Here is a 12,546-nt window from a genome sequence, read left to right on the forward strand (position 1 = left end):
AAAAGGGAAAAAATATAAAAAGCAGCTTCAACTTCACACACCTTTCCCTTCATCCGTATTCATTTAGGTATGCACTACCAACTTATTCTTTCTACTCTTGTTTTTTACAAGTCCAAGACTTGAGGGAATAAGCTTCACAAGTTACCATAGTTACCATTAGCATTAAATACACAAAAACTAATCTATGTAAACTTTGAATGTGTTCTGCGAAATTACAATGAGGGTTTGAGAGAGAGAGAGAGAGAGAGAGAGAGAGAGAGAGAGAGAGAGAGAGAGAGAGAGAGAGAGAGAGAGAGAGAGAGAGAGAGAGAGAGAGAGAGAGAGAGAGAGAGAGAGAGAGAGAGAGAAAATCACTGCAATTTCTAGCTTCTGCATTCATGGAGTACCCTACTAAAGTGAGAACACTAACCACCTGTTTCATTCCATAACTTTGTTCTGACACTTCCAAAACACCTATAACAAAATTCTTTCTGTGACCCAGAGAGTAAAAGAACAGCTGCCAGCACTGTTCAACATGTGCAACCTTGAGAGCAAAAATACTAATTCTTAAATCCTGAGGCACTTAAAAGGGCCAGAAGAGAGGTTACAATCTCTAAGTCACTGGCCAGGGGCAATAAAAAATAGACGAGGATAGTGTGACTGCCATGTTGATGCATGTGCGTGCACTATTCGTAAGGTTAAAGGAACATGGAAGTGAGTACCATCAGTATTGAGCTAGCTATGTCCAGGAAGGCCTGTACACAGTGTACTAGCATACAAGAGTTAAAACTATATTTAGAGATCATAACATGAGCAGCCAGCAACTTATGAATGCACAGAACACTGCAGAGAAGGTATACAGCTACTGTATCCTTTTCTTCTTACCTGAACAAATTTGAAATGAAATTTCTTAAACTATCAATGCATTTTAAGGATTGCAAAAGCTTTCACACCATATACATACAGAACAGGCAAGAAAAATATACCCTTTACACTTTGCCTATCAATCAGTTCAATTATGCAAGTTGAATATCATGCACCCAGATGGTTAGCAGCAGAGCTGAACATTACAAACAAATTTGAACTTCCATTATCACAAATCTAAATTATTCATAATTTTTGCATTCAAAACTCCAAAAATTCAGATTTAACTTAAATTGCAATTGTAAATCTGATATCGGAAATGGCTTCACAATATTAGCCATCTTCACCCACAAATTTGACACGGCATATGCACACTGCAAACAAATATTCCATAATCAATATTTCTTCACTTCTTTCGTCATTGTATTTACATTGTAATGCAGTAGCTAGGCATTCAGTTACAATTTTTCATTTTCTTATAAAGACCTAGAGTATACAGAAAGTTATTTCGACACACTGTGAACTGAAACACAAATCCATAAAGAAGTTACCTTTTTTGTTATAAATGTAAATCTGCATATGAAATGGAACTTCTGTTATTGTAGATTTGTGGACAAATTATCAGAAGTGTCCAGCACTGGTTGGCATCCATATGGTTTCACAATTTTTCATGAGCATTAATATTAAATGTTTTTTTTTCTTTACAGAAAACCATAAAACTTCATTCTAGCTTAACCACTCACTGTACACTTCTGAAATAGTGATTTATTCTAAATGTATTACATATTATTATTCAGGATTAGTCTTCATAGGAAATAATGCAACCAAAGTGATTATTTTAAATGTTAAAACCAGGTGCAGAGGTGGCTCTCGTAAAAATATCTACATAAAAGACACTTAAATATTACACATAAATTGGCATGAAAAAAAAAATATAAATAAGATCGGCATACAAATGAACTAAAGCTACATTATCATCAATTACGATGAATCTCCTCAAACTTGCTGTGACCTGTCTTTTTAGCATGTGCCAATGCTTCATCCTCCCCTGTGATGGTGATGCCACACTCCTTACACTCAAGGCGGAAGGTGTTGGTGTCAGTGTACTGGCCGCTGTGCTTGGCCTCCATGGCCACCTCTTTGGCTTGGTGCAACACTGAGTCATCTGTTGTTGGGAAGATATAAATGTTGTTCCCCTGGAAAAAAACAAATGTAAGATAAACCATTAGTGTGACATGTGAAATCCATTTTATATGATTTTTACCTAAAATCTATATACAAGGTAATAATGAAATCTAAAGAATATGTCATCCTGAATTCATTAAAATTATCATCACTATTGTGAATGCTGCAAGACTCCTTACACTATTCCTGTCATGAATTCCATATCGCTGTGAAGGAGATCGTGACTTACTGCCACTGGTAGACAAATAGATCATACTGCTATGCTAGAGCTACAAGAGAACTCAACTTTTCTTTACCAATAAAGTTAAAAATCAAACCTCATTAGTTTTAGTTATGATACCATGTTTCATGCTCTCTAGAACACCAGCTATGCACACCCAAGCCCACAGTGGTGGCTCACAGGAAGCAGCTTAAGCTCATAGGCCAGGATGAAATCAGATCTGCAGACCAGTGTATGAGGCCAACATACCACCGCTGTTACAATATCTGATGATATCAATGAAGATAATGATGATGGTATGCAAAAATAAATGTCCCTTACCTCAAAAGTCTCCATATAAACGGGATCATAATGGACACCATCATAGAGGACAATCATTCTGTGGTCGTACTTCTTGTCTTCACCAAATCTATATATGTAAAAAAAACACTTAGTTAATAACTACAACTATTATCAAATCTTTACCTTCCAGTTACAGAAATAAACAACAAATATCAATGGTAAAAAAAATTTATTTCTAAAATATGGGTATTGAAAATGAAAAATTTATCACAGCACTAACTACTACTATCTACATAAGAAAATTTGCATAATCATTATAATACTATTTTGGGTAATTTTTTCCCATAAGTGAAATATGACCCGAGTTAGGTTAATTTGCCACTCTCCGTAACTCACACAAACATTTCAAATGAAATATTGCAAACACAGTGAAGACTCAATACTCAAATGTTTTTGAAGTCAAACTTTTCAATACTCAAATGCAAAAGTTCAACTTGGTACAAAAAAAATATCTGGTACTCAAACATCTGCACATGGTTGTAAATAAAGGATCCCCTCTCCCTCCCTGCTGCTGCTGCCAGCTGTCCCGCTGTGGTAATGAGAACAACATTCTCCTGCATTCTGTCCGTATTTTTTCATTTATAAACTCAAAATAGCACCAAAGAGGCTTATTAGTGGTGAAAATAAGGAATCTAGTGAGAGGTCAAGTGTTAGTGAGCCACAGCCCTCCACTAACAAGTGGTGAGTGTAGGATTGGGCAAATGTCCACACATAGATTCAAATCCCACCAGCAATGCCATTTGTTGAGTGGTTTAAACTTACCTACATGTCACCATGATACCCAGGGTCTAGGTGGTTACACCAAAGATGCACTTGGGTGCTGATATGGGTACCAATATAAATAAAATTGCCTGCGCCACTAATGGGTGGAAGCTGAACAGCGCTTCCTATACATACTCTTCAAGAATACCTACAGGCACTATAGGCCATAGTGAAAAAAAAATAATAATAATAAATAAATAAATAAATAAAATAAAATAAAATAAAATAAAAATAAATATATATATATATATATATATATATATATATATATATATATATATATATATATATATATATATATATATATATATATATATTAAGATATTCATGCAGTACATACATAAACAAAAAAATTTGATGTAATTCTTACCTGTTTAAGATGCCTGTTTTTAAATCTAAGGCAACAATTTCTATTTCGTAATACTGGCTGAAGATTGATAATTCAATGGCTCCTCCCCAGGAAGTATCTTTTAAAATCCAGTCACAGTAATTGCTATTAGAACGTTCTAAAACTGCCTCATTGTACAGGTCTGGCTTGCTCCGGATTACATTAGCTACTAGCTCCCGCATCTCTTGTAGTCTATTTGAGTCTATTGATTCACCTCCTGTAAAAGAACAAGAATAAATCTTATGTCTAAAAAATAATAGGAATGAAACTAACAATGAAATAATTCAGACTTGAAAAGTTGATAGGAAAAAATACTATTCTTAATCATGTGTTCATTTATCATACACTGCACAGAAACTTTTCTTCAAAATACATAACATTAAAGCAGAAGTGTGCTAATATACATCAAAGTAACTAAGGAATCACTTCTGACTTGACAAACTTGATAGAATGAACAGCATAAGTTTTAGCTATGCCAATAACAAAAATAAATGAAGAAAAATACAAAATGCTCACCACACTTATTGAACTGTGTTTCATGGCCATACTCTAATTCAGTCAGCTGCTTCTTACACAGAGAATGATGTAAAGAAAATATTTTGGGTTGACCAAATAGTAAAATGTGGAAGCTACAAAATTTCTAATGATAAATAGTAATTACATTGATGAAGTCTTTGTCAACTTAGCATATTTGAAATGTCAATGTTATATATGTACTTACCATTGATAAGATAATATACACTTGCAAATAGGCAAGAATTATCTGAGGGAACAACTTTTTTCAGCAGCGTCCCAGCTGGACACTTGAAGGGAAGTCCAGCATCAGTGTTAGCATTTTCTGGCTGAGATTTCAGTGGAAGTGCTGCATCACGATTCACATTCATGTTTGAAATGTTTGCATTTTTCAGGTGAGAACTTGGTGGTAGTGATTCTTGCACCATACAAGTCTGGAAAGAAACACAACATGAAGAAAAAAAAAAAAAAAAAAAAAAAAAAAAAAAAATAAGTATATATATATATATATATATATATATATATATATATATATATATATATATATATATATATATATATATATATATAAGTAGATGGCAATTTTCATAATATTATTTACTAAAATGAGCAAATGCAATCCTGCCTGTACGTACAACACAGCTGACCTACAGATCCTTGATAATGAACCTTCACAATCAACTCTATGCCTTTTTTGTAATAAAGGATCATGTCTAGTTTCTTGTTCCTTGAATTTCTTATTCTTATCACCCCTTTTCTTACATATGCCAAATATCTGTTCTCAGTTAAGATAGTATTTGTATTTCAAGGATATCCAGAGAGTTGAAATTTTTGTTAACTTTTAGGACAGTTAATTTTGTTATCTATGTGACCATTAGTTATATGTAATGTGGAGGTCTTATGTCCAACAATGCAATAACACAACCAATACTTGCCACATTGGTTGAAGGGTCTGCCTCCTCCACAATGAGGAGCTCTCCACCTTGGATACCTAGGCTGCTGAGAGTGCTCTCAGGACTTCCTCGGATAACCTTAGGCGGGTATCCTGAAATGGAACCCGTGCTGAAATAGCTTGCCATGCACGTTAAGAAAGAGGATATACCATAATGAAAATAGTTGCTAAAGCAGTATAAAAAGAAATAAATTATGAGTCAATGAAATTATGTACAAATATATAAACAAAAACAGACACCTTAAAAGACTGAAAGCAGATGTGATGACTAAAAAAGTGGCTTTTAATGGAAATAAATAGGTAACTAAAGCGAGAGAAAATTAATAAAGCAAAAGAAAGTAATTTTTCATTAAAAGATTAATGGATGAAGGAATAAAGGAGGAATATGAGAAGTGAAGCTAAAGTGGAGGATGTGTATACAATTGTAAATGATGAAGAGATTTAGTAGAAAAACTGAAGGAGATGAAAATGATAACAGTGTGGAAAAGAACAGGAATACATAGACAAAACTAGAGAAGCTGGGAGAAAAAAATGTATATTTCAGACAAAAAAAAAAAAATAAATAAATAAATAAAAAAAAAAAAAAAAAAAAATTACCTGTCAAGATTTTCTGTCTGACGGGAAGAATGAGTGTTATGACTTGCACCGCTAAGAGCAGGTCCTTCAAGGTACTGTCTCCACGAAGACACTCTGTCAGCGGGTACTGCTTCCCATCTCTGGTTTTGACTCTCAGGCGGAGCATTGCAGCAATGTTCTTTATAGAAAAAAAATTGGTCACCTTTTTTTAACAACTGGTTCAGTCTGTTCTAATGTAAGTGACAGCATACAACTGAAAAAAGGACTCCAACCCTCACTTCTGAAAGAGTTCTTCAAAAGATGCTCACTTCTGCTTATTTCATTTAAACAAATTATTTCATCCCTGAATCTATCTTACACTATTGTAACCTGGTTTGACTTCAGTCAATAATAATATCAAAACTGTCAGTTACAAATAGTAGCACTTGTACAAAGCATAAATAATTATTTAATAGTATTTCACCAGAATGCTACATATAAATCATTGCAGGAATTAATATAAAGACGTTTCATATAGTTATAAAGAAATCACGACTTCAAGAATATATGAATTAGTTGCATAAGGCACCATGTCTGACTGGGTTAAGACCTAAGTAACACAAAGGCATCACCCACTGCAGATGCAACAAACTTAGGATAGTCTATCCAGCATGATCAACACAAAACTTTGCAGTATAAAGCTTTGACTTTCTATTTCTCTGTATAAATGTTTGTAAGGAATCAATCATCTGCATAATGTTTAGGAGGAATACACAAAACATTCTATTAAGATGGAGGAATTTTCTAGATTAAGCTAAGCACAGGCAGGATCAAACACAGTAAAAATAGATCAGAGTAACTATAAGAATTAACATTAGACACACAACTAGACCTCAATGTAAAACTCACACCAGCTTGGAAACTACCTGTAGCTATGCTGTGTAAAGTTGGGATAGGTCAGGAGAGGTGCAAGTTGCTAGGATGAGACCTGGTTAAAGTTTAGGTGAAAATCGGGCACACAATTTTGCTTCCTTGGAAATACGATGTGCCCTTAGGAAATAACATGAAAGAGTACACTGGAGACGCCTGGAGGGGTTGCAAATATAGTACAAAGCCCCATAGCGTCCCTACTTCCTTTCACTAAACAAACCTGACTGTACACACACTCATATACACAAACACAAGGCAACACAAAGTAAACTGAGCAAGTCACCTGAGACATGAGTACTTTAGGCGGCAAAAACAGGAGAGCTTAACACAAAGACAGCCACAGTGAGAGAGAGAAAGCTTGCCAGTACACTCACTATGACTACGGCTACTGTGTGTGAACGACGCTCTCCACTCTCTCTCTCTCTCTCGACTCCCAGCTGATTGATGAACAGCTGATGATGATTCCGTGGTAAATAAAAGTTGAAATTTAGACCCATTAAGCAGAGAAACATAAAGATCTATATACACTTTTGATGAAAACATGATCCAACTAATTGTGGATCGTGTTTCTTTCGCGTACTAGTGATTTGTTAAAGCCGTGTAAGGATATAAAGGTCGACATGAACTTCCTTCCTCACCAAACAGCATTAGTAGTAGACTATTATATTTACCTAAGTACATCAGGTATTATACCTCAACTATCCTTTTATCGGTCTTTAGTACTGTTAAATAACGCACTCAAATGAAACATGATATAGATCCTAGAATCTCAGGGTCTGTTGAGGTTCGCATGCATTCACTTGCTATTAGAGAGCTTTAAAAGAAGAGTAGAAGACGAGGAAGATACATCCATGGGGTAAGATGACAATTAGAAATAGATACGTATGTTGAATACTCACATGCACTCTTTCATAAAGTTCATGTAGATGATTAGGATCTTTGGATATTCGTTAGCCACATTCAAAGGTCACGTACATTTATACCTTGTTTTATTTGTAATTGTTCCCTCAAACAATGTTGTATAATCTTCACTAAACCTATAGCAGCTTCACAGAAGCGTTTTTTGTCCTTTGAAAACCATAAAGGATTGTTCTACAACAGTGTTTCCTAACTGTTTTTGGTTGCAACCCTAAATGCAGTTTTAACCTGGAGTAGCGACCCTAATTGTAATAATAAATTCAAGTTCAGTTAACCTAACCTAACCTAACCTAACTGAGACAGACAAACAAGCGGAGACAATCAGGCAGACAAAGGTAGAGACAGACAGTTAGACAAAGACATAGAGACAGAGACAGACTGACAGACAGAAACAAAGAGGAGTAAGGTTACACGAGTTATTATATATATATATATATATATATATATATATATATATATATATATATATATATATATATATATATATATATATATATATATATATAAGCAAGCACGATGAATGCAATGCTTACCTTTTCTGAAGAAGTAATGTATTTTCACTGCCGCAGTGTCACAGATGCTACTGACTACAGTACTCACTCATGCTCTTTGTTGACTCTTCGCTCGGTCAAGTACACGTACCTCACATGAAAGCTATTCGTAGTACGGGCGGAAATGCACGAGTATAAGTATTTTATGAGGGCGCCTCTTTTGCTATTGTGTCCAGTAGAATCTTTACCTTGTCCTATTATTATTATTATTAAGATATATTTTCGTAAGACACTGGCGATCCTCAGAAATACCCTTGCGATCCTAATTTGGGTTGGGAACCACTGCTCTACAAGATAGCAAATAACTGAAATGTCATAAAACCTTCTGAAAATATGACAGTATCCATATCAATCTAAATACAACTTATAATGGATCGAGTATACTGTCATCATAAACGTCAGAGTTGTGTGAGAATGTAAAACTTAACAGATACCGGAGTGTGATCTATATTTTATAAAGCTACTGAGACACAAAGTTTGCCAAATAGTAGGTATACAAGTTACTGGGACGATCGAGTTTCCTAAAGGCCATTTACATCATCACTAGTCACCAATATTATAGCATTACTAACATATTGGAGTTCGTTCACACTACAAGCAGAGCAGAGCAGAGCAGAGCGGAGCAGCGCTGATAGGGTGTTCACATATAAGCAGAGCAGAGCGGAGCAGCGCTGATAGGGTGTTCACATATAAGCAGAGCAGGGCGACCTGCACAAGAATCAGTCGCTATGGAGGATTTCGTTTGTGCATCCCTATTGCTTGACAGAAAAAAAACAGAAACGGAAACACTGGGACCATCCCATCAACGTAAGGAGAGATCGGTATGGAGGAGAGATGAATCGCGATTTCACGCAAGAGGGTGTCACGGATATCTCGATTTTGGAAGTCTAGGTGAGCTTTTGCCCACAGAGCAAGTCGGACAGGCAACAGCCCGATAAACTCCTCGGTATTTATCTGGAAGGATGATGAAAAATGTAACGATTCACAAAGGAACATGAATTTCGTTGTTTAAACCTATGTTTCATGGTTATGTGGCTCATTAATGATTGTATATAGGATGAGATTATAGCCAAATTAGCTTTTCTCAACATACGGCTGTTATATATCATTAAATTGTACCTGAACTATGCGCAATCTGGTAAGTTTTTGTAATTTTGGCCTCAGCAATAAAAACTCACCTTTGTTGATAGCTTCTTGGCCTGCTAGCAGCGAGCAGCAAAAAATACCTCTGAATTTCCCGAGAGTGCCGCTCTCCTCTGCTCTGCTCCGTGCTGCGCCGCTCCGCTTGTGGTGTGAACAGCCGAGCGTTTGTACGTTCAAAACTATATCAAAATTAATGCCTCTACTAACCGCTTTGCTCTGCTCCGCTCTGCTCTGCTTGTAGTGTGATCATACCTTATGCACCATACAGATACAGTAGTCACCTAGACCCTAGCACGTTCACCGCTTCTTGGATTCAGATATCTAAAGACGGACAGCTTCATTTGCAAACACATTTTCCACAATATATGACCACCAACTACCATGTTAATAATCACATAGGAAGAGTGTGCGGTGGCTGCCACCAGCTGAGCAAATTAAGTTAGTGCATACCTAAATACATCAATAGAGTACGATCTGAAAACTTTGGCAGGGAGGTGAAGGATATGAGGCAAAGGCCATGCAGCTTTGAAGAATATGGAAAGCCAGCATGAGCCGCAGACACGGAGAAAAATAGTTGTAAAACTTAACCACCATTACAGCAGCGAGGGATGCATGGAACCTGAGCAACCACTGTATGACCCACTGTCTTCTCTGTCGTCTGGTTCTTCGTATCTCCTTTCTAGCTCTGCGTTCTTCTTTTCTTCTCTCCCGCTCTTGCAGACTTTCCAAGTGAGAGGTGGACTGCACAACCAGCATCCATTGAAGAACCAATTCCGTGAGTTGCAGTAGTCTCCTTTCTTTACTTGTGATTACTCGAAAAGCAGAATATGAATGATTTGGGGGCTGTATATATATATATATATATATATATATATATATATATATATATATATATATATATATATATATATATATATATATATATATATATATATATATATATATATATATATATATATATGGACATAGACAATCTAGCGTTTGGCAGTACTGTGTCCGCACTATAATAATACATCCCTACTGTATCCGCACTGTCAATACTGCCTGCGTAGTACTCTCCGGGGCCTCCTTAAGAGAGGAGACTACTACAATCGTATTGTCTCGTGACGTCCGTACTCTTACCGCCATCCGCGGGCATCGGTGGGAAATTTCGCCAAATTGGACCATCCGCCGCTTATCCATGCTGTATTCGTGTTGTTTCCATACTATCTACGACAATATTGGCTAAAATAGACAAGAATCCGTACTGTCTCCGTAACTTCACGTCTGTACTCTCTACGCAATCATTCGCGGCATCCGTGCGTAGGTGCAATAGAGGTATAGGAGGCAGGAGCACCCACGAAAAAGTGAGGGTGCCACAAGAGTGCAGACACACCCCTGGAAGATGTAAAAGACGTAACAGGAATTTAAGGCATTGTATGAATAACGGGCACGCTAAAACGCTAAATAGGGAGGGGTTGGCGTAGTGGATAAGGTGGTGAGCGTGGGATCGGGCAGACGTCCACGCGTATGTTCGAATCCCACCAAAACACCGCTTTGAAGCTATGCCATTTGTAGAGTGGTTTAAAGATGCCTACATGTCACCATGATACCCAGGTGGTTACACCAAAGATGCGCTTGGGTGGTAATATGGGCCCTAATATGGGTACCACTATAAATAAAATTGCCCGTGGGTGGTAATATGGGCCCTAATATGGGTACCACTATAAATAAAATGCCTGTGGGTGGTAATATGGGGCCTAATATGGGTACTACTATATATAAAACTGGCTGCGCCACTAATGGGCGGAAGCTTCACAGCGCTTCCCACATATACTCTTCAAGTATGCCTACAGACGTTATAGGCCAAAACATAAATATATATATATATATATATATATATATATATATATATATATATATATATATATATATATATATATATATATATGCAGGAGAGACGGGAGGCATCGGTAAACTGAGACATCCTGAAGTCAAGGCAGAAAGAAAACCATTACCAGCGTCATAACCCATCCTGGTATTGCCTCGCACAGACGTTACCTTCCTCTGCTAACAGTAGTGGTGTGGAGTTACATGGATGGTGTACATCACCCTGGTATAATCGCCTTCCTATGTTTCGTCTCTTCCTCTGTTGTGATGTGGGTAGAAGTGACGGTGAAGACGAAACATATTTATTTTGTAAATTAGAGATGTACTTTATTAGATTACAAACAACCAATAACTGATCCTTGACTCCAGATTAATCCCAATTGTTTTCTTATTCTGACTGACAGGCAGGATTCACTGATGAGTGGAGGAGAGATGTGGATAACATTTCGCCAATAAGAAAAGAAGAACGAATGATTATACGTGGAGTGATCGTTGTGGCCATCAAAGGAAGAAGAGAGGAGCGGATATAAACATAAAAGAAGAAAGTTAAGGAACAGAAAGGAGTGAATGACTCGCCGAGACCTGGTGATAATGCGAGAGGAAGGAATTAAGACATGTGTCCACGTGTTGCCCCTAATGAGTCACCAGTCAGACATAGTAGAAGCAGTAGAAAAAGCAGAAGCAGCAGCATCAGCAAGAATAGTAGTAATTGTAGTAGTAGTAGTAGTAGTAGTGATGGTGGTGGTGGTGGTGGTGGTAATAGTAGTAGTAGTAGTAGTAGTAGTAGTAGTAGTAGTAGTAGTAGTAGTAGTAGTAGTAGTAGTAGTAGTAGTAGTTGTTGTTGTTGTAGTAGTAGTAGTGATGGTGGTGGTGGTGGTGGTGGTGGTGGTGGTGGTGGTAGTAGTAGTAGTAGTAGTAGTAGTAGTAGTAGTAGTAGTAGTAGTAGTAGTAGTAGTAGTAGTAGTAGTAGTAGTAGTAGGGAGACGGTGGCGTAGTGGATAAGGTGGTGAGGGTGGGATCAGGCAGACGTCCACGCGTAGGTTCGAATCCCACCACTTACCGCTTTGAAGCTATGACATTTGTCGAGTAGCTTACAGTTACCTACATGTCACCATGATACCCAGGTAGTTACACCAAAGATGCGCTTGGGTGGTGATATAGGCCCTAATATATACCCATATAAACAAAATTGTCTACACCACTAATGGGAAGAAGCTTGATTAGCGCTTCCCACATATATTCTTCAAGTATGCCTACAGGCGCTATAGGCCGTAACATAAAAAAAAAAAGTAGTGGTAGTGGTGGTGGTGGTAGTGGTGGTGGTGGTACAGATAAGTCAACACAAAAGCCACGAACACGACTCGTTCCATCCCAG

The 12,546-nt window shown here is 37.1% G+C and overlaps 1 protein-coding gene across 3 annotated transcripts; it reads right to left on the reverse strand.

Moving 5' to 3' along the window:
• Nucleotides 1–265: 265 nt before the first annotated feature.
• On the reverse strand, nt 266–8,291 carry LOC123516764 (OVARIAN TUMOR DOMAIN-containing deubiquitinating enzyme 2-like). Of its 3 annotated transcripts, none has more exons than XM_045276405.1 (7): nt 8,142–8,291; nt 5,803–5,959; nt 5,189–5,298; nt 4,462–4,687; nt 3,723–3,957; nt 2,570–2,657; nt 266–2,039 (listed from the first exon to the last, which is right to left on the reverse strand). In XM_045276405.1, exons 2-7 carry the CDS (start codon nt 5,945–5,947, stop codon nt 1,821–1,823), a joined length of 1,023 nt encoding a protein of 340 aa, XP_045132340.1. In that variant the 5' UTR covers nt 5,948–5,959; nt 8,142–8,291; the 3' UTR covers nt 266–1,820. The 3 variants fall into 3 exon arrangements, with proteins under 3 accessions (XP_045132340.1, XP_045132338.1, XP_045132339.1); XM_045276403.1 differs by lacking the exon at nt 8,142–8,291 and adding an exon at nt 7,065–7,162; XM_045276404.1 differs by lacking the exon at nt 8,142–8,291 and adding an exon at nt 6,974–7,130.
• Nucleotides 8,292–12,546: the final 4,255 nt, after the last annotated feature.

Source organism: Portunus trituberculatus, chromosome 41 (genome assembly GCF_017591435.1).
Source record: "Portunus trituberculatus isolate SZX2019 chromosome 41, ASM1759143v1, whole genome shotgun sequence".
Taxonomy (NCBI): domain Eukaryota; kingdom Metazoa; phylum Arthropoda; class Malacostraca; order Decapoda; family Portunidae; genus Portunus; species Portunus trituberculatus.

Excerpts from the sequence above, each read along its gene's own strand:
- LOC123516764 (XM_045276404.1), bottom strand. Across the intron at positions 2,658-3,722 it reads AAAACAGGCATCTTAAACAG|ATTTGGTGAAGACAAGAAGT; the intron begins GTAAGAATTACA and ends TTACATATATAG. Across the intron at positions 2,040-2,569 it reads TTTATATGGAGACTTTTGAG|GGGAACAACATTTATATCTT; the intron begins GTAAGGGACATT and ends GTTTTTTTCCAG.